The following is a 22,640-nucleotide window of genomic DNA, read 5'->3' as shown; positions in this document are numbered from 1 at the left end:
AATCTTATTATTATAATTATTATTATATTATTAGATATTATATTATAAATATATTAAATATTATTATATTTAATATCTTTTCAGGAATTCAGGTTTAGAGGTTTTTTTTGCAGATTAAATTACAGTTGCAATATTTAATATCTTCTCAGGAAGTACAGGTTTAGAGATTTTTTTGGCAGATTAAATTACAGTTGTAATATTTAATATCTTTTCAGAATTATCGATTCTTTATTGTTTGCATGTTTTTTTCAGACCTTCTGATGATCCGTTAGGTGAAACAATTTGTAAAGGCTTCAGATAGTAATAACTATATTTGATTTAATTCGCTCTGCTTTGCCTTTTTGCTTGGCATTGAGCACTTTTTGTAGTATTAATAGTTTTCATTGTTTTAATAAAGTTTTGCAAAATATACTACACAATTAGCTACTAAATGCGAAATACTCAAAAGTAACTCTATATTCTGCCTCATTTTGTGATCGGACTATTGGGACTTGTTCTGTGATATTCAGTCATACCCAACCTAAGACCAATACAATAATATTAAGCAGATATGTAGCCTCTATGTAATAATGCACAATAAATGAATGCTACGGTATATTATGCATGCTTTTTTTGTGAAAACATGTAGAACACATTTGTTTTAAACTTCCAGGTAAGCTATTCATGTCTGAATTATACCTCTATTTAATCAAACCTGGCAATAGTCAAATAGCAGCTTTAAGTTTTTAGACAGGTGCACCAGCAAAAAACTTACATAACCGCCAATGCCAAACATCCCAACTTTTCTGCTTATATAGTAGCCTACCCAATCCCTTTTTTTCTTTTTATTGAAAAAAATGTTGGGTGACAAAACATTTGTACAGACATGAATTCCAAACAATAACATTTTTTTCATTTAACACAATATTTCCAAGCACAGTAGGTTGAAACAAGACTGAACCTTGCATATTTTGAACCAAAGAAGTCTGAAATTTACTTGTTTGATATCAGAACGATTGAATAAATTTTTATGTTTAGACCGAAAAGCCTGTTTGGGAGCTGAAAGTTTGTAGTTTCAAATACTCAAAAAAGCTTTGAACCACAACCAAAAGCCTGGTTATTGAGAATGGCAAAGTGAAGTTTCTGGCTGGTGAACTGCAGTTGCCTGTACAGTATTCCATCTATTAGGTGTGGCTAAATGGAGAGATGTTCTGGAAATGCATTGCTTAAGCTCATATTTGGAGAAATGCAGTGGCTATCCTTACTTATGGTGAATATAGCTCTGAGGCTATATGCCCATGTCTACTCAAGCATGAGGTATTCTTTTCTTTTACCTCTTTTAAAACAAATAATGAGAGAAGAACAACAGCAAAAAGATGAGTTTATAACTTCTAAACTCAAGTTTTTTACAACTGGTGGCTCGTATGCTATTTTTTAGGTTGGGATTCTAAAGGATATCAGTTTGATACATTAGGCTACGTACCGTAGATTGTTTTTATTTCTGACCATCGCAACGAAAAACAACATTTGCCAAACATAGCAAGAGTTTCGAAAAAGGGTAGAAGCAACAATACACAAATTTTACAATGTGCTTGATACCAAAACAGGTTGAAATATGGCATGGTCACAACACTTAATGTATATTTTGAGAGTTTTAGTATGCAATTTGTTTTATTTTATTGCTGCTGCCTCTATTTGCTCAGCCTATTATGCATCATGGGCGACTTGAGTTTTGCAAAAAGATACAGAGCTGACCTATAGGCCTACAGCATGCCTGAGTGCATATTTAGATCAAACATCCTGCTCGACTGAACGTGTGCATATAGCCTCGAGTATATTCACAATATAGGCCTATGATACATATCATAGCGTCAGCCTTTGAAAAAACAAGGCAGTGGCTATTTGACCGGCTCCGGTCTTTGAATCTGAAACACTATTTGACCGGTCATGACGTCACTACATAAGTGTTTTTTTCTTTTTCTCTTTCAAAGCAACAGACGAGAAGCGCCGATATAAGTTCTAACTTCAACACGTATTCTTCAACTCAGTCCGTGGCGCGTGCGATACGTCTCCGGCTGCCAATCTAGAGGGGATGAGTTCGATACTATCCGGAAGTATTCTTTTTTTTCATTTTTTTTTTATCTAAATTTTGACCCAAAGCGCATTTTTGTGGTCAATTTTTAATTTGAGTAGCCTACAGCCCATTTTTTTATGTCTTTTCAAATGTGAGTAATAATGTTAGAGTTTTTTTAATTTGCTGGAATTTGAGAGCTTATCTTGGTAATTTTCCGATCGTCATAAGTGAACGTGTGTTGCCGAACGACCCTACATTTTTCTCTCAAGTTAGTTATATACAATACTTCTTTAAAAAATGGTTTTACCATTATCATTTCTTTTAAAAGAAGTATTGTATATAACTAACTTGAGAACTATACTTGAGAACTATTAACTACCTTGGACTGTAGGCTACTCAAATTAAAGATTGACCACATAAATGCGCTTCGGGTCAAAATTTAGATAAAAAAAAAAATGAAAAAAATAATGCTTCCGGATAGTATCAAACTCATCCCTTCTAGATTGGCAGCCGGAGACGAACCCTATGCGCCACGGACTGCATTGAGTATACGTGGTGAATTTAGAACTTATGTCCGCGCTTCTCGTCTTTTGCTTTGAAAGAGAAAAAGAAAAAAGTGCTTATGCAGTGACGTCATGACCGGTCAAATAGTGTTTCAGATTCAAAGACCGGAGCCGGTCAAATAGCCACTGCCAAAAAACAACTCTTTCTTGATTTTAGCATTTTTTGTTCTCAACTTTGCTATTAGGGTAGACTCCATAACGTAGTTGCACAATTTTTCAGCAAGGTTAAAATGTGCCAAAAGACAGTTGGCTTAGCTTAATCATACCAAGTGGCTACTAATACCTTGAAAGGTTCTAGTTCTCTGTTCACTTGAGCATGCATTCTGTACTAATGTGCTTATACCTGATCATTTGAGTATACACTATATATACAGTATTGGCTTTAAGTTAGACTTGGCTGTCCTGTTCCTAATCCCCTTGCAAAAAAATATTAACTGAGTACGGTACCGGTAATGTACTGACCCCTCAGTTACTCAGTGAGACTGAATCTTGCATGTGCAGGGAAGAGTGACTAGTCCTCACACCCATAAGTCGACGTTGCTTTACATGCGAGCGTGTGACCTCCCGATGTTGGGTTGCTCAGAGAAGGCAAGTCGACCTTTGTATTCTGTCAGAAACAACTTACCTAGGTTTGTGGCACCAAAATCTAAAAAACGGATTTAGCTGCTTCGTGCCACACATGAAATCTTGGCATCTACCGTAAATAAATAATATCCATACTACGGTATGTTAAAATAGAGTACCTTTAAACTTGTTTTAAAAGGAACTTCACCCTGATTTTTTAAGCTGTGGCTATATTTACACAATAGCATTGCCAGATAAGAAATTTTGCACTAATTTGAGAAAAATTCAAAGCTGTTGAATACAAAAACTTGTATTTTGGAAATTTTATTTAGCCCTGGGCAAAGATCAAAACCCTAACCTTATTTCTAACTCTAACCTTTCCTAACTCTGGCAACACTTGATTGTAAACATGACAACAAGTGGGTAAAAATAGCCACTTCGGATTTTTTAAGTTAACAACACACATGACTCTGTAATAAAACCGTCTAAAGCTTTGGTGCCTATAAGGATAGGATAGCCTACCCATTGCCAAAGCCAAATCAAACCACACCTCTTTCCAAGTCGGTGTGAGACTCTGACCTTTCACCCTAACATTCAACATTGTAGCCGCAAATCACTTGTGCGAAACTAATGAATAGTTTCCTATTTGCAGCTGTTGCAGATGATGCCGAAAAAAGGACCGTATGGTCGGTAATTGGTAAAAATGTTATTTTATATTACCGTTTGTGATGATGCAGCCTTGCTTGCCCATACAAAGAAAGCACTGAAGCGCTTAACTTCTTGCACAAATGCCTGCAGTTAACATGCTTCCTTGATTACTTTTGCACTGCTTTTGTCACGTGTACTCCGCGAGGCAGCAGGCTACTCTGTTTTTTTCGTATCGACGCAGTGGAACACTGTGATAGCCGTTCCATGCGTCAGTCACCGATTTCCAAGTGTTTCTGGGGACACGACGAGATAGCTGGAATGGAGCTTCAGAGGCGAATGTTTCTCTTTGGCAGAATTTGTTTAAGGGGGAAAGGTCGACAGTACGGCGTGGTGAGCCATCATTTTTCCGTGTTATAACTCCTAGTGATAACCATGCGATGAGAGACTTTTTCAAGGATTCCTAGAGCCTCGTCGCGGAGGAGATCAGCGTGTACTTTTTCTTGCCAATGCAAGGGGATAGACGCTGGTGTATGAACGCCCACTGGTTTCGCGTTGGGGTCAACATGAATTTTTATGGGAGGACCAGCCATACAGAGTAGCGCGCGGTGAGGGCAAGTGTTGAAAGTGGATGCGGCGTAGGCTACCTCTGGAGCAGCCAGTTTGCCATCTTGTCATTGTTTTCAGTTGTGCACGGGAACGGAAGCTTGGTTGGGGGAGCTGGAACTGCACCACGTTGACGGCAAGTGCACAACGCCAGTTGCTTGCTGGGTAGGCCTAATGTGCAGCCACCGTTAACAAGGATAGGTTATAGCAATCTTTGTAAAGAAAAAATGCCCAGTAGGCTAACACACATGTTTCGATTACAGAGATTAACTTGAACTTTTTTTAAATGATTGTAAGTGATGCTGACCAGTGACCACTATAATTCTGAACCTTTACTTTAATTTGCAAAAATATACGAACTTTTTGCGGACCAGCATTGGTCCGTGGACTAGAGGTTGCCGACCACCAGGCTAAAGAGTACGGTAGCTTGTTTACAACAAATTACTCAAAGCATTTGTTGCATTTTTTTGAGCAAAACAACACAGCAGTTTTCTTTAAAAATCACATCACAGCAGTTCACGTACCAGGCCATGAAGATCTTATCATTTTGCAGCATTAGGCTTAATGCACTGTGAAGCATTTATTTATCTTCAGACTGGAAAATTCAATCCTGTGTGTTTTGCAAAACTTACTTGTAAAGGCTTTGAACCATTGACGCAGGCCCGGTCACCGAGATTGACAGAGTGAAGTTTCCGCTTGTTGTTGAAATTTTGTTGTGAATAAAAAACAATCTTTAAAATGCTTTGCTCAAGCGCACACCCCAAATGCCGATCGAGCATAACTTGATTGATTGAGGGAATCTGTATCCTCAGACTTAGAAAGTTTCTTTGGGAGCTTAATCCTGGTACCGGTAGTTTCTTATAGTCACTTTTAGAGGCTTTGAATATAACTGATAACTCGTTTGTTTATCTCAGTAGAAAAACAATACAATTTGGTTTTGTTGCCACATTATCAACAGGAATTGCCTAAAACAAAAAAGCATGAACAAAAAGTTAGCACAAATTCCAGCTAACTAAATAACCTTCTTCTCAATATTTGATGTCATTATTTTTTACTTTGACAAAATTGCACATACTTTGTTTGATTTAGGGCACCAAAGCAAGAAAAATATCACAAAGAAGGATTTGATTTTTTCAAAGTGGTCTTGTGGGGGCACCGTAGCCATGACTATTATCGCATATCTGAGGCTAAATCCAGCCCTGACTTTTTGGATGCCCATGCTGCTACTACACAAAGAAACATTTAGTAGCAATATGGGTTGAAAAATATCAAACGTAAACTTTTGGCGTTGTAGCTAAATGCTTATTTTCGTCATTCGGTGTCAAATTGTGCCAAAAAGCGGCACTTGCTTTTCGCAGCACAAGCGTTATCATGTCGGGTTGAATGGAATAGCTCATTTGCGACACTTGGTGGCAAAGCTCATCTATGTTCAGTTCATAAAAACTCTCTTTTGCGTCATGCGTCTTGTCATTGTTGTTATTATTATTCTCGTTTGAAGACTCATTCCTCTCTTCTCTTGTGATGCGTAGCCTCACGTCCAAACCTTGAAATTTACAAAAGAATTAATACCGTTGATGGACAGCTTATCCGAAGTTATAAGCAAAGAAATGAAACGACGGATAACTTTAACTTTCCTCTTGTGCGTGTAAACTAAAACGTAAGCCGACATTTTATGACAGGCAGGCCTATTAGATTGGTCAATTTTTATGTTGACTCCTTTACGTTTGATCTTAAGTAGTCGTGAACGTTCAAATGTATTAGTACAGTGGTTAAAGTTCAACGTTACTTTTCTGATTTGCTACCGCTTGCTCACTGCTATGGTAAATACTTTGTTTTGTGTTGCTATGAATAACGCCATGTGGTACTCAATTTATAGGCTGTCAGGTGTATGTTCTCACCGTTAGTTCTGACGTAAATTTTCTTGGTCGACGGAAGGTGAATACCATTGTGAGAAACAAAGACTTTGACAAACTTTTCCGACTGGGACCAACTGTAAGATCGGATTGGAATGGTCCTTGTATTGGCTTGCTAAAAGATATAAACACAATCTCTTAATTTGAACATATAAACATTATATAAAACAATAATAATAAATAATAATATGAGCAGTTAGTGTGTCCGCCTCTGAATCTATAGACACGGGTTCGATGCCCTGTCGTGTCATACCATAAAGACTTTTCAAAAGTGATGCTGTGGTAGGTACATAATTCTAAAATACATCTGCGATGAACACAGCGTTAGCCAATATGAAAAAAAACACACATTGTTATTATTATTATTATTTAGATAAAAATATTTATTTCTTTGGAAAACCAGACCCAGCTATCAAAGTTACGTTGAGGCGGCAATTATTGACTCACAATCGTTGCCAATCACGGTCGTTTTACGCGCGTGTGTTGCTGCAAAGAACGTTGAAGTTTCATTGTCACGTCATATTCAACGTCATAATGACGTTGACGTTTCTTTGTCACGTCATATTCAACGTCATAATGACGTTGACGTTTCTTTGTCATGTCATATTCAACGTCATGTTGACGTTTTTTGTTACGTTGATTTTGCACGTTGCATTTAAGTCATAAAACCATTCGCTGCAAACTCAGAACTTGATAACGTAATAGTAACGTTCCTGCAACGTTAGAAAATCTCTTAAATTTTATTTTCTTAAACTGTTCTCTGAAACATAGCGCCCGATCTGTACCTCTTTCGGCAAGCACTTGAATCACGATCGTTCAACTCGCGCCGTGTGCACAAGCAAACCGGTTAACACACAGCTTTCTTCAGGGCCATCTAGCGAATGGGTAATCTTATAAGTAACAACACCTCAACAAATATACTTCCACTGTCTACTTTTGTGGTCGGCCCTTGTCTGGGTAGTGGAAAACCTCTAAAAAAAAAATGCTACGATTAAACTTTTAGAATCTCTCTCAATCTGAAGATAAAGATTTCTTGTATAAAATTCTGTATGAGCCAGTGAGTAGGCTATATTGCAAAAATATCGATTATCTTACTTCCTCCTTGACCACAGGGTTGACAGCTTCTTCTATCTTGTTCTCTTCTTCTATGACGTCATCTGAAATGCAGCCTGAAAGTCAAACTTTTGGAACTAACTTGAAATAGTGCTACCGAAAACGAAAGTAAAAAAAAACACATTTGTCAAACCATTCAAATTCTTTACTGTTATGGACCAGTTGAAGGCACTCATATATCCAATAGCGATGACAGAATCTGGGAGGTAAAAGGAGTACTTTTGCACCCCGGCCCGGCATAATCTACCCAAGGGGACGGGAGTTTAAAGAAACCATTGAATATTCTTTGGACATATCGCGTATTTTTTAGACGAGTCTTGATTTGGGGCCCAAAGGGTTTCATTGGTTTCAAATTATCTCCCCCAACAGCCCTGCATATAACTCACCATTTTTGATGAAGGTGGCGTTTTTCCTTCTGTTTGCTCTGCATTGAACAAGGCGGTCTAAACTTACTCTTCCTCCCCATACAGAATGATCTTCATCTTCTGTTTGTGTAGTCACATCCTGTCAGATATTGTTATCAATGTTATAATATAAACGCTGACATAAGATTTTTATCGAGTTAAGCAGATGAACACTTCTTTTACTGTTGTTTGGCAAGCATGGAAACAAAGTTCACATAGCTACAATGTTTCTAGCAGTCCCTGCCGCTTTAAAAAAAATTCTTTTCAATCTACAGTAATAACCTTGTAGCCTACTTAGATTCTTGTATACTGCATAATAAAATACAATACACAGCACAGTAAACTGCACAGTAAAATAACTGCACAAAATTTGATTAAAACATATCTGTTGAAGTAAATTTACCATTTAAACATAAGAAATTTAGTGTACACAATTAAAAAACTTGCGTAGCCTTGCCTGCAGGCCTACTGTTTACTTGTCTAGAGTCACAAGTAGGCTACACCATTAATCGTGTAAACTTATACAAAATAGCATTTAAGTTTCTATACTTTGCTTTGCGCGTCATCAGGAAGATACTGAGTTGCAACAGTTTTCGACTTTATTCTTGTTTGAGATGAACTTTCACGTTGAGCATTCAATGGAGTTTGTGATGATTTTGACCCCGTTTTGGGGCCAGAGGTCTGAGTTGTGCTGTGGTGAAGGTATCCCGGTAACTTCCATTGATATGCCTGTGTGGCTTGAGAAAAGGTTTCGCTGTGTGTTTGAGTGGCCCTGCAATAGATGAAGCAAGTCTTTTTAACAATCATTTGTTGTAATCTATCACAGAACAAATTCAATGTGCTCTAGAAGAACGAACGATAGTTAAAGTTTTAAAAATTAAACACGGTTGCTTCAGTTACAAAATGCAGTTGCAGACTACATCACTGGGTTTGCAAAGCGGTAAGAACAACGTCTGCAGATGTTGCTTCATGGTAAAAAGAACCATTTTTTTTGTCTGAGATACAGTAGGCTACTTTTAAACTTTTAAGCCTTTAAAAGTGGCCTGTTTCTCTCTGATTTACAACCTTTATTTGGGTGAAAAACAGCTGGAGAATCACCAACTTTTTGTTTTAGATCCATTGCTGAGCACAACACAGTTTTACATTTAATTTAACGATTTATCTAAATTCCAATTTTCAAATCAAACTACTGTGATAAATCGCGATGCATGTCTGGCAACGTGTTTTCAAGTTGAATTTAATGAATCAGATTATTTTTGTCTGGGAAAACATACAATCTTAAATAGCAGATATGTTATCACTTCAGAGTATCAGACTACTTACATGCTTTGTGTAGTGGGAGTTTTAGACCTGAAGAACTTTCTTCGAAACATAGACGACAAAGACTTATCTTGCGGTTTTGGCCGAATCTCATCCAAATCAAACTTGAAGACAACCTCTCCTTTCAAAAGTCTCGTTCCATCTTGTAATCTGACGTCACTTTCCAAGCTCGGACGACACTTTTCAGGTCTACTTGAAGGGGTGTGGTTAGGGTGTGTAGGTCTGTGCACAAGAAAGATTGCAGAGTAGAGAAATAAAAAGATATTACTGTTACTGTAGTCGAAATTAAATTTTGTTTCAACTTTACGAAAAGGTAAAAATTAATTTATCCCTGTTGAAAGATCGCTTCATTTGCATCGTATGTGTTTTAGTTGTTACGACTACGCCATAATATAAAAACGTTATTGTGACATGTCTTAACATTTTGTTGGTCAATATACGGCATGACTGTCCTACAGATCAATACAAATAACTCAAGAGGGCGTACCAAGTGTAATAATCAAAGGTATAATCAACAACCATTTATTTTCAAATATGGAATAGACCAACTGTCCTGCTTGAGCTTCAAAGACGGCTTTCTTGTACCGAATGATGCTTTTATCACCAAACAAACATTAGGCGACTCACGAGCGGTAGTTTTCCTCTCCATGATCTTCTTCTCGAAGCTTCATCAGACGAGACGAAATGCTGGTTGCTATGGGAACGCTCGAAGAAACAGGGTTTCCTTAATAAAAATTAGAAATGGAGAAAAATTAAGAAACTGTTGGTTTGATTTGCAATTCTGTATCTGCGCTATGTGTTGCAGTGTCAGGTAATTAATGATGGCCCATTGTATTTTCTGTATTTACTATTTATTGTTTAATGTTAATACAAAGTCTCAACTATTTATCGCATTTTTGTTAGCTAGGATACACATGACAGAAAAGACACAGTTGTGATAATACAGCTCTATAAATTATAATATTAACTGAATAATATTTTTGTTATTCATTTTAAAAGATTTGTTGTACGAAACACAGAGCTAGCCATCATTGCATGGCTTTAAGGGTTTAAGCTCAATAAAACAAGACAGGTTTCATCAATAAAAGTGCATTCATTCTTATTTGAACGCTAACTTGATTGTTTAGAATTATAACAATATCGCTAAAAGAAGCCAACATCTTTATGTGTACAAAAATATTTTTTTAATAATTTAAAAAAATATTTCCGGTTTTAGTTTCGGTGTTGTGGTCTTGGAATCATAAAAGCCATGCCAACGTAAACGAGGAAGAAGTGAGAATGGTTGGTTTGGTCGCTTTTATAAAAAATCTTGATTTTTTTATTTTGCAAGTTGCCTTACCTATAATATGGCTGAGCTTATATCAAACTCAAATGTGTGAAAAAAAATTTCCATTTTACAAAAATTAAGTATCAAAATCTTAGTTTTAAAACAAAATTCTACACTCTTACCTTGGTGGGGTTCCCAATTATTCATTTTGTTTATTGCAATGGAATTAACTTGTTTCCACCTCGGACTGTCTTTGTTCGTCTGGTTCAGTTGGCTGACTGGCAAATTTCTCACCGATCTTGAATGAATTTCTCGTTTCTTTTTATTATGTGCCGACATTTGCTCAATTTCTTCTTTCGTAAACTGCTTCACGTGTTTACTCCTTTCGGTAAGACTGCGGCTGCTGACTGAGGCATCGGAACGACTTTGACCCGTAGAGCTCAAGGTATCCCGCGTCGATTGAGATTTATGTTTCTGTCTAAAAAACAAAAAATTACAAGTTGTGACATCACAATGTGGATGCGAACAAAACTAAGTGGTAAAATTACGATCAACAAATGTCACTAGATGATATGACAATAGAAAAAATAAACTTTTGTTGACTCTCGCATTTTTATGGTCATGTTCACAATTGCTGATCAAGTCAGTAGAAGTTGTCTTTTCACGTCTGTCTACGTCATCACACGTTTAAGCAATGCAAAAATGCAGCTTTTTCTAAATCAAAAGGGAGATTGAAGTACCATGTTGCAGCGATTAATTCTGCAGATTCAAATTGCATAAGCAGAATTACCAGTTTCCAAAAAAACATGTGTCTAACCTTTGTTTTGAACGTTTGTGTTCAGCAGTTTTGTTGTTTTTCTTCCTTCCACGTTTATCATCGTATGCCGGGAGTTCTTTTGAGGATTTCAAAAGTTCATGTACGTCAGTGCTGATGACGTAATCGGGACAATGTGTTTTGTTTTCAAGATCCTTCTGAACAAACAGTTATATTAGCAATTTGAAGAAAATCAAGTATGAATCTGCAGAAACGGTTTAAAATGTTCTTGAGTGGCATATTATAGAGTGAGGTTACTTTTCAATAAAACGAGTGGACCTCTAAACAGCTGTGTGCCCTCCCCTGGTCGGGGGTGAGAGGGGCGGGGGGGCGGTTAACACGGTCTTGTGTAGAGAAGTGACTGCTGTTGTGGGTAATGGCAATTTCAAAGTGAATTACCTAAAAAAACGTAAAACTAGCAATTAAAATATAATACAATATATCTTCTCAGATATGTCGTAAACTTCCAGCGTTCTAACAAATCATGAGTTATTTTACTGCAAAGAAAAACCAAAGTAATAGGTCTAGTGTGGCCTTTGTTTTGACTTTTACCGTTTTGTTGCGACTTGATAGTTTAGGCTTGTCTGCTGAGCCCAAGACTGTTTTATTCTTTCTATGCTTTTCCTTGGAAGATGCGTTTACAAGATGAGGACTTGCTTCTGAATGGTCTTCAAAGCAAATTTTTGTCTGTTTTTTGTTGTTTCCAGCAACACTGATGAAAATTTCCCTTTCCAATTTCTCTTTTTCTTTCAACAAGCTTTCATAAATCCCTGTGTTGTTCTTGCATCTTGATATTATCGAAGATATGTCATCTAACTTTTTAACCTTGCGTCTTAGTGACATCACAATGCGTAGAGAAACCCAAGTTCTATTATGAAACAAAAGCCAGGCCTTGTGTGATGTATGGAAGCATCTGCCAGGATAATGGTTCGGAATAGCACCAAAATTAAAAGAAAGCTCAGAGAAAGATTTGAAATGGCTGATCGACTTTAAGAAAAATTAATCAATTATATTAAATATTCATTGTTTGTCAATAAATTAAAAAAAAACTTTTCTTTGTCAGTTTGAAAGCCTTAGTAAGTGCTGTAATATAAAAAAGACTAATCTGAAAATCACTACCACCACCAACACTGGAAACACATTTGATGTACTAAAAACCTATCGTCGTCTCTTTTTTACAACAATACAACGTCGTTTGATGTCAAACCGATACAAAATAGAAACTTTGTATTGCTTGTAAGAACACATCATCGAGGTTGGAAAACATTTGTCGCAATATGCAATTTTCGAAATGGTACCGGAATTGAAATTGAATATCTTTAGCAAACGTCGATTAAAATGCTTCATATTGCCTAGTTGGATTACTTAAAGCCAAGGCCCCAGACAGCAAAGTTTGTAATTATTACATTAATAAAACCTCCGCAGACGTTAAACCAATGTAAAAATGACGAGTTTTGCTGTCTACTAGAGCAATCTTGCTTTACAGCCTCTTCATCTCAAAGTTTTAGTAACCAGATGTGAGAACCTGGATACTGCCAAAAAGCCAAATTGATGCAGTCGGTAGAAACGGTAAGGAATTACTGCCGCCGTGTGGGCAGGACAGCACCGATGAGACCCCATCGCCCTGAACAAACGGCCCTTAGTTAATTTCATCTGATCTTAAACTGACTGTTGATAGACAGCTTTGTTCGTGTTAGCGTTACCTGTTTGTTGTTGCTTTTACTTTCACTTTCATCAGATGAACGTTGCAACTAATGTCAGAAACGATAATTGTTCTGATGAGCACCCAAGCTTTTCAGTATTCAATGGAACTCTTTTATTGTTTTGTAGCATCCAAGTTATAAACTATCTCTTTTCAACCATAAGACCTTGACAAGATATTAGGGATCAATGTTGTGACGTCGGCCAGCGAATTCACCATGCTCAGTTGAAAACATTTTCCAATGCAAAGCAAATTTTCTTAACTTTTTTCACAAGTTTTCCAATGGAGGGAATTCTCACACAAGTTACACCTTCCTAAAAACGATCCAGCTTCACTAAATTGCAACTGCACATCACCAAAGACTATTAAGTTGCCTAAATTTCTCCATAGTTAAGAAAAAAATTTCCGTTTGGAATTGGAAACACTGTTCAGGATATTTTTGTCGACTTTGTAAAATATTCGAGCTGCCTGTCATGACAAAACAATCTGCTTTGTTACACAACCGATAGATATTGTGCTTCGGGAATTGATTTTGCCCGTGCTCAGTGATGCATAATCACACGATTATTTCGTAACAATGTCTTTATGAATCATTTTCAACCAATTGATTTGATTGAATTTTTGAGAGGATTTCTTTTTGTCTCTCTGGTATTGCAATTTGTGCAATGGTCGGTTGGCTAAGCCTAAGGTAACTCAAGCTGAAAATCAGCCTTTGTTTGGACGTCTTTTATATTAAACTCCACGTTGAATCAATGTAAAAAAGAGCTGAATTGCTGTCTGGAACTTGCCCTGTGTAACTTTTTAGTTCTAGTGAACTTTTGAGATTAGGAATCCGTATTTTACAACACCTAGTCCGAGGACAACGGTTTTCAACTTGGGGCGATAGTTCCCCTTCGATTACATGAAAGCAATGACTTCAAAAAGTAGTGAAATTTAACTACAGACATATACAACCAAGCAACCACACGGCATTTAACATAATCCATTAAAATTGAACATAAACTATAAGCTACAAACGTTTTCGGCCATACACACGTAGCTTATAGTTTTGTAGCTTTGTAGCTTATAGTTTATGTTCAATTTTAATGGATTGTGCCTTTCTCCTATGCTCTGCCGTTTCATTTTGCATTTCGTTTTTCAATTCAGTGTTTAGATCAGTTATTCATTTTCATTGTAGATATGATAAGCAGTTATTTTTTTTTTGTTACTTGATAAGGGCTAACGTGTGTATGGCCGAAAACGTTTGTAGCTTATAGTTTATGTTCAATTTTAATGGATTATGTTAAATGCCGTGTGGTTGTTGGTTGTATATGTCTGTGGTTGAAGAAAGTGACCTCTTTACCAAAATTGTATAGTGAAATTTAACCACTAAAGCTCGTCATACATTCAAAAATAAGCTTCTAAACATTTCACTAAGTCAAGTTAATCTATTTTGTTTCAATACATATAAACAAACAAGCAGAGTAAATGAAAAGTAAAAACAACGAATTGTAAGTTACAGCTGTTTTATTTTATGGCGCAGGTTGCTCTAATAAGTCTAAGAAGTTTAGGGGTCAACAGTGGTATGGTAATTCTGTAAATGGCGACCGTGATTACAGAAAAGGTTGAAAATTACTGTCTTGAAGTATCAACATTTTCTCAAAAAGCATCCAAAAGCCGGTGGACACCAATCAACCACTGTACAACTGAAACCAAAGAGTTTTACAGAATGTCTTCGAAAACATACTGCCGTGGGAGGGGAGCCAAACAATGAATTTTAACACTTGAGAAAAGTTTCTAAAATTACAAACTAGTTTGAAGTTTTACAGCGATATTACGTTACTCTTGCATTCAAATGCTGTTGTATTTGCATCTGGAAAGTTAACCTATAGAAATTTGTGTGTATTTTACGCCAGTAGTTGTCTGCTCTCAACGCATGAATGCCTTTGATTGGTTGGAAACTGAAGTTCATCCGCGCATGGACTGGCATGCCTGGTCACAGACAATCTGGTCAGTCACCTTGTCACTGTTGCACCGTCCTAGTGACGTTGACAGAGGAGTCTAGATTCTAGATTAGAAAATACTTTTGGACTTGGCTCGAGATGATTTTAACGGCCCAAAGCCTCTCCAGGGGATCATGGAAGTAAACAAAACTTCGCTTTTGTTATAGTGCATTTTCTTAGCCGCGTTTTGTTTTGTGGGCCGGTGATTGTCACTGGTACCCGGCTCCAAATTAGCCTCTATTCGGGCTCGGTTTTACTAGATGAAGGGACCAAAAACTGTCTCTTTCTAGTATCCTCACTCTGCAATCGCCAACATTTGGTGATAAATAATATCACTACATCTAAAGAATACGTTGAGTAAATTTAAAAATGACGAATTTTGCTGTCTGGGCACATTATGTTTCCACACCATGCTGTTTTTCGCTGTTCTCACTCAGGTGATGCCATTCTTTTCTTCAATATCATCCCACCACCTTCTTTCCGGTCTCCTTCTAGTTCTTTTTGCATATCTTGGTGTCCATTTTGTGGTTATTTTGGCCTTACATGAAGGCTCATATGACCACAGATTTTGGTGATCATGGGTTCAGTTCCAGGTCTTGGTATACTGAAAAGCTTAAAATAGGACCGACGGTGTCTTTTTTCTCGGTGGGATTGTGAGAAGGTAGAGTGGTCTCAACCGAATATACGATAATGGAAAGCACAAAGCTACTCAAAGATCTTTGCCATGTTCAACAGATTGAAAATACCTTTGATTCCCGTGGAGCCTATATCGTTGAGTTTGAGCTAGTCAGAAGTACTGTGCAGTTTTTGTCTTTTCCTGTTTATAGATTTAGTTAACCATTGTATTTTATTCAGATGTAGTTAAGTTGTATGTATATTATTCCTGAAGAGGACATCTTGTGATGTCGAAAACGTTCGATACTTAATTTGTTGCGTAGTTTTGTGTTTCTATATGTAATAAACTTGAAGATAACAAAATAGACAAACTCTTTACCGAAGCTCTAGATTGAAAATAATTTACGTCATTATTATATTTTACTTCGGCTCAGACTGACTGGTTACTTCACTTCACTGCGTCTCAAAAGCTCTCGCAGAAGCAAAATTAGTTCTTTCATGGCCACCTAAAGATACGGCCTGATTTGTCACATTTTGCAGAAATTTCCAGGTTTTTCTAACTTTGGGCGAACGTTTAAATAAATTTTTCTAAAAATTAGATTTTTACGCTTTCTTTATTTTTTTCTCCAGATGACACAATAGGTTTTAACATTCTCACTTGTTGAAAAACAAAGAAAATTTGATTTCGAAGATTTTAGTCAGACTGTTAATTTTCAATAACAGTCTGATTTTGCGTTTTTCAACTTACTTTTTCTCATTTGCTACTGCTTCCCCAAGGCAACAAAAAAGTTTTATGTCATTAGGAAACCGCAAAAAGTAAAAACATCTCAAAAAATGTCAGTTAAGCACTAGCAGTAGCTGTAATCAAAATCTGCCAAATGTGACAAATCAGGCCGCATCTCCAGGTGGCCATGGTTCTTTGTACGTTGATGTAAGGTCTGTAGACGTTGAAGCAATGTTAAAAAGACTGGTCTTTATGGTCGAATAGTTTAGTCCTTTTTTTAATTTCTTAAGACTAGCGTCTAGTTTTATATCTTGAACGTGAAAACGTAGCTTAATAATGCTTGATGTTACTTTCCAAATCCATTAAGTAGCTACAATAATTGCAAGCAACCATTTGCCTATGCACTTGTTATGAAAATATGGCTAAATATTATGTACGTCTGACTGAAAGAATGACTATGGGAAGCTTTAGATTTGTTGCTCAAAACAAGGTGCTCTGTAACCAATGTGGTAATTTTCGAAAGTTCTACGTGTGGGCTACCTCGCTACACAAAACACCCACCGTGCATCGCACAAGTTAACTTAATTGTTTATTAAATAAATGATGTTTGTTTAGCAATTTCTTTCTTTAACCACCAGCTTTCACATGTTGATTAAAACTGGTACTTTAAATGCAAACCCTTAACATTCAATATGCCAACACGCAATCCTAATCTCCACTTTATTACTAACCCAGCCAGCAAATTATTCTATTTTCACGTTGATTCAACGTTGGCCGATGTTGAGACGACGTGAATTAGATTGAATTGGTAGTTGCTTAATAGCTGCATTATCCAGAGGTAAACAAAACCGAACGCAGCAATAATACCTCGTATTGGCATATAAATTCACTTTATGCTTTTCTGGTACTAGTTACTTAAATGTAACACAAACGTTAAAAAAAATAACGTTAAATTAGGCATTTGTGCTGAGTTTATCTATCTGTGGATACTAAACACGTTGTAAAGAGGATATAAGTCAAGCAGTAACTTTTTAAATCATTTTCTTGCAATCTTCAAGAAACAAACTTAATTTTATTGCTGATCATGAAAGAATCTAACCACCAAATTTATCCTTTTGCTTTGACGGAGTTTTGTGCCCATACACAGCAGAAGCAATAGGATTTGTTCTAAACTGCTGGTAAACTTAGTGAGCTGTTTGTCGTTGAAAATGTTGGTCGCGGGTAATCAACGAAACGTCAGAATGAACGCAGACTATGAACCACAGCAGCAAATTTAATGCGTTAAACCAGCACTTATAGAAAATCTGCGTTATTCCTTACACCTGGGCAAAAATTCCATCGCTTTTAACCAATTCTGTAGTGCCTTGCCTTCTAACTGACACCTCACTTTTCGACTCTACCCACTTACACACTCACCCCGTTTCACAAAGCTGCGTAGGTGAGTTTAACATGGTTTAATGTCAGCTGTTCCAAATGAATAGCTGACCGCTTCCGTGATGACGAAAAGGTTAGAAGTCACGCTTTGATGGCTATCAAGAGATGGTGATTGTGACGTCACTTTTTCGTAAATTGAACGCTTCAAGGCGGTTGTTAAAAAATGTAAAATTGTTTTCACAGGTCTCTGGTTGATAAATATCACCTGATGTAATTTCCTCATAGTTTTGGACAACTCACAGCAGGTGAACCTGGTTTTTAAGTCAAAAAATAAATTTGGATTAGTTTGTAAGTACGTAGCACACAGTATTTTGTTGGTTGGTATTTCGTTTCATGTTGTTATAATTTGTATAATGTATAAGACAGTGTTTGTACTGATAATAACTACGTGTAGTTTTTGAAAACCAAAACGAAAGAACAACTATTCTCAGGTACGTTTTGAAAACAAAAGTGCGCGTTACTTGACCGCAGTTTCATTTCTTACCGAGTTTATATACCAGCGAAAACAATGACGTATTACGCGTCACCGGCGGTCAATTACGTAGCAAGCAAAGATTTTCAAAGTGCCTCTCGCGGCTGCTATTTCTTCTTTTTCACATTGATTTAAAATCTGCAAACGTTTACTCGCAGCTGATTTCTTTTCTGAATGAAAACACATTTATTGCATTAAGATTTTTCATGTTTCTTGGGGTTTTGCACACTCTGGTGCTATCTTGCGATGTTTCATTTCCTTGTTTACATGTTACAGTTTCAATAATTTTATAATATCATATTATCACATTTTCAATAATATCATACTTCCATATTTGATTCAATATAGCACGAAAACTGAAAGGCGTGACAAAACGTACAGAGTTCTTGATAAAAAGTTTCCTGTCCGTATATTCTTATCTGTATATCTGATTTTTTATTCCCTGATCTGCATATTCTTAACTACAGCTACATCAAAAGATTCAAAGACGATTGGTATGAATGCTGTTTTGCTGTCAATTGTTTCAAGCATAGAGATTCAAACGAGGAAAACTTTCGGCTTTAAATAAAATTTCGCTTTTCTTTCTACTTTTTATGTTAATTAAATAATTCTAAACTTCCGTGTCATCTCAGTACGAAATGAAAACACAAGTGACGTCACTTTAAAAAATCAATAGACTGTACCAAGGATTGCGCTCCAGATGATTGAATTTGTTATGACGTTGTGGCGAGGATTGAGATTGGTTAAAATTAAATTGCACCAAGAAAAATTATTGATTAAAAATTCGCGGAGTTGCTTTCAGTCCGTTAAACACGTCACTGATAATGACATATTCAATTTGATTGAATATTATTATGGATTTTATGGGATGTGGATTGGTAGCCTAGCCAGCAAGTCCTTTTTTATATTGACCGCAGGCGTTGTGCACTTGTGCCAATGTAATAAAAAGCTGATGTGCTGTAAAAAAAAAGACTCATCAGAAGCATTTGTGCATCTAGCCTATTCTATGTCTAAACAGATTTTTATAGTTACGAAATGTTCAACTTTCTATTTTGGGATGATACCACGGGGAATATTACAATAAAGAGTGCGTTTAAAAAAAAATTCAACATCTTGTCCTACAAGCATCAAAACCTTTAAAAAATAATATTCAAATATTTTTTAATGCAGGTTTTCGCTTTCTTCCTGTCAGCTTCATTGCAGCCGCTTGAAGATGCTAGTGAGCATACTATCCTTCCAATGAATCGTTTTTTTTTAGTGCTGAGTGATAATAAAGTTTTTTTGTCATTTTTTGAAGCATTGTATCAGCTGACAGGGTGTAGAACCCGTGTTTACAGAGTTAAAAAAGAACGCTCCATTCAATAAAACAAATATTATGATGTCGGAGAAGATGCTACCACGTATTCCAAGCAATCTTGATGAAAACAAATGTGAGCGAATCTATATTCTTGGACTGAGAAAGCCTCTTTGCAAACTTAATTATGACCGTTTAGCATATTAAATGCATCAAAATATTGGTGTCCGACAAATTGTTCGTAAGCAATTGTTCGTAAAGCAATTGTTCGTAAAGCAATTGTTCGTAAGCAATTGTTCGTAAGCAATTGTTCGTAAAATTAATTCTTCGTAAAACAATTCTTCCTAAAGCATTTTTTCGTGCATGCAGTTAAAATTTGATGTATACGAAGAAATGCTTTACGAAGAATTGTTTTACGGATTTCATTTTACGAAAAACAGTTTACGGACAATTGTTTTACGAACAATTGCTTACGAACAATTGCTTTACGAACAATTGCTTACGAACAATTTGCCTATAACCAAAATATTAGAGTTTGCATAATATCAATCCAGTTTCTGTTTGATTTTTTGATAAAAAATTTTCGATGCATATTTTTTTCAAACTTAATTTTTACGTTGCATGTACGTTTTTTGCAACATGGTGCAGTTCTGCCATGCTAGAGAGGTAGCCACTGATCCTGTAGTCACATTACTTGATCTAGTCCCTTGCAGAAGCGAGTCTTGTTTAATTAACCAAACCTAGGATTAAATACAGATTATCACTTACAAATTTACACCAAAAATTTTTGATGTTTTTCAAGTAAATGCCTGAGGAACAACCTCATTCAATTGTTTCCTGTTTTGATAAGTTGTGATATTCATTTTTTCATCATCAAAATGACTTGTGTATCATTTAATATAGTATAATATTATATCGATAATATACTGTACTGTAACATACCAATAAGGCTGAATGGCCGAAATGGTGTGCCACTGTCTGCAGTTAGATAATAGATGTAAGTCTACTGTATATAAGTAGCCTAATAACTGCGGGCAGTGCACACCCTTTCGGCCTTCCGGCCTCCTTTCTTTGCAAGTTTTATCTCTTTTTTGGAGAACTGTTGCACAATTCTAGTCAATCTTGGACAAAGTTGACAGACGGCGACCACGCGCGACCGACGTTTCAGGAGACTTTGTTTATTGATTTGTGAAGTGTTTAATTTTCAAAGTGATCTTGAATGGGAAAAGAATACGGACAATTGTCCTCAGTTTCAAACTATTGACCTGTGAGATTAATAAAGTAATCAAATTTAACAGAATAATCGCTTCATTACTGAAGAATCTTCGATTTAAATGTTTGTTTTTATTGGAAGGCATTGATTTAAAGTAATTACTTCCAATCACATCGATTTTCCAAATCGTTTTTGCATTTTAATTGCCAACAAATTAAAGTAAGGAATAAAATTTTGACTCAAGCAGTTCTATAACTCAGGTCTTCTGTTGCTAATTACTTATTCCAAACCACTAATCTATTCACAAAGTCGCTACATAAAGTTTTTGCATTCCTTCAACGCTTCAATACTGTGAATCAACGTATAAAAGAGTTAGTTTGTAGCTCGATCATCTTCAGTTAAGCTTATTCAAATAGTTAAGCTTATATTAGCTCATTCTATTTGAATAATCTTAACTGAAGATGATCTAGCTACTATCTGATAAAATTCGATTTTTAACTGTTTATGATTGAACTGACTAGTGTGAAAATATGTTCGTTTGTATGGTTTGTATATTGTCAACAAAGGTGTTTTAGCGTGTGGGATGTTTTTTCAATTTTTTATCACGTTCTCATTACGTAATTATCCGTCTTCCTATTTCTTCATTAAAACACAGGGAAGGGGGGGAAGAACAAGCACCTTCTCGTGGTCCTTCCCGTCAGTACCATATCTTCAAGAAAAAAAGATATGCGAAGCGAAGCTTGTCATACTCGAGCAAACCCTCATACGCCATCATCATCATTAGAACACAAATCGGCACCGTTATTAAAGTCTTTGATATGACTTGACCTGGGATCGAACCCAGATCTGCAAGCATTAGAGGTGAAGACTGATAACTTACTGGTGTGACTAGAAGACCTTCCAGGTCACTTCGCAGCCACCCGTTGCAGTATCCACACATTCTACGTGATCGTTTGTGTTATTTGACTTAGCTTGATGAATGTGTGTATTTATACTCGCAACAAAATAAATGCCAATTAATCAAACCACTCGGCCACAGCTGTTTATTAACTGCAGGTCATCAGTCGTACTTGCAATGGTTCGTGATGCCTCTTTTCATATCCTCTTCTTTGAGACAAAATAAAAATATATTTTTATTAGGCCTATTTGCGTTGAAATGGACGAGTAGGCGCTTGCCTTCCAATCACACGATCCTGGTTTAACACCTGGTTAAGCTGTACATTGAAAAACACCACCCACATCTAATCCGATAAATTGTGAGGGTGCAGTTGCTTGTGAGAAGATAAGAAAAGGTCCACTCTGTTCTCCTCACTTGTTGTGTAGGTCAAGTTAGCATCAACTATCAAAACAGCTTCATACTTATTTGAATTTCATACTTATTTGAAACAATAGAACATATCCTTGTCCTATTGTGACCAGAATTTTGACCACGAAGTCATTGGACACTTCATGGAGAAGCCAATAACGTTCCATGCCTAAGATGATCTTATCTTTGTTGAATTAGTCATGATGACAATGAAAATGTGCGTGTGTTTGTATACAACTTTGTACCCACCGCAGATGTTCGTTGCCTTCAACGCTTCACAAGGCAGACATTTTTAACGCAGTTGATCTTAGTTTCAAAGTTGATCTTAGATCAAAGACAACTACGAGAAGGAAAACTTACCGGCAAACGAAATAGAGGCAGACCACCAAGAATTTGGACTAATGATATTGAAGACTGGTCAGGACTTAATTACAAAACTGCAGTAGAAAAATCTCACAACAGAGAAACTTGGCGCCTCATTGCCTCCAACCCTCGACGAGAGGAAGGAACTTAATGATGATTATTTTCAGCTTTAAATTTTATTGATAGTTATTTTATGGATTGTGCAATGCATGACCCATGAACCACAAATCAACAGAACGTACAGTTTTATATCTGGCAAATTGTCTTTGACCC

The 22,640-nt window shown here is 36.4% G+C and overlaps 1 protein-coding gene and 1 long non-coding RNA gene across 2 annotated transcripts; both read right to left on the bottom strand.

The window, feature by feature from the left end:
• Positions 1–5,280: 5,280 nt before the first annotated feature.
• LOC145783694 (uncharacterized) lies at positions 5,281–10,791 on the bottom strand. Its single transcript, XM_082595583.1, has 8 exons — positions 10,631–10,791; positions 9,809–9,905; positions 9,185–9,403; positions 8,411–8,633; positions 7,844–7,961; positions 7,440–7,501; positions 6,330–6,459; positions 5,281–5,974 (listed from the first exon to the last, which is right to left on the bottom strand). The coding sequence occupies exons 1-8, from the start codon at positions 10,785–10,787 to the stop codon at positions 5,700–5,702; spliced, it is 1,281 nt and encodes a 426-aa protein (XP_082451709.1). The 5' UTR covers positions 10,788–10,791; the 3' UTR covers positions 5,281–5,699.
• Positions 10,792–10,849: 58 nt separating this feature from the next.
• Positions 10,850–11,942, bottom strand: LOC145783152 (uncharacterized). Its single transcript, XR_014290905.1, has 3 exons — positions 11,815–11,942; positions 11,266–11,420; positions 10,850–10,926 (listed from the first exon to the last, which is right to left on the bottom strand). It is a non-coding gene; the product is annotated as an uncharacterized LOC145783152 (long non-coding RNA).
• Positions 11,943–22,640: the final 10,698 nt, after the last annotated feature.

Source organism: Aplidium turbinatum, chromosome 14, assembly GCF_918807975.1.
Source record: "Aplidium turbinatum chromosome 14, kaAplTurb1.1, whole genome shotgun sequence".
Taxonomy (NCBI): domain Eukaryota; kingdom Metazoa; phylum Chordata; class Ascidiacea; order Aplousobranchia; family Polyclinidae; genus Aplidium; species Aplidium turbinatum.
Note: the sequence above shows the minus strand (reverse complement) of the source record. Positions and strands in the feature narration are given on the sequence as shown.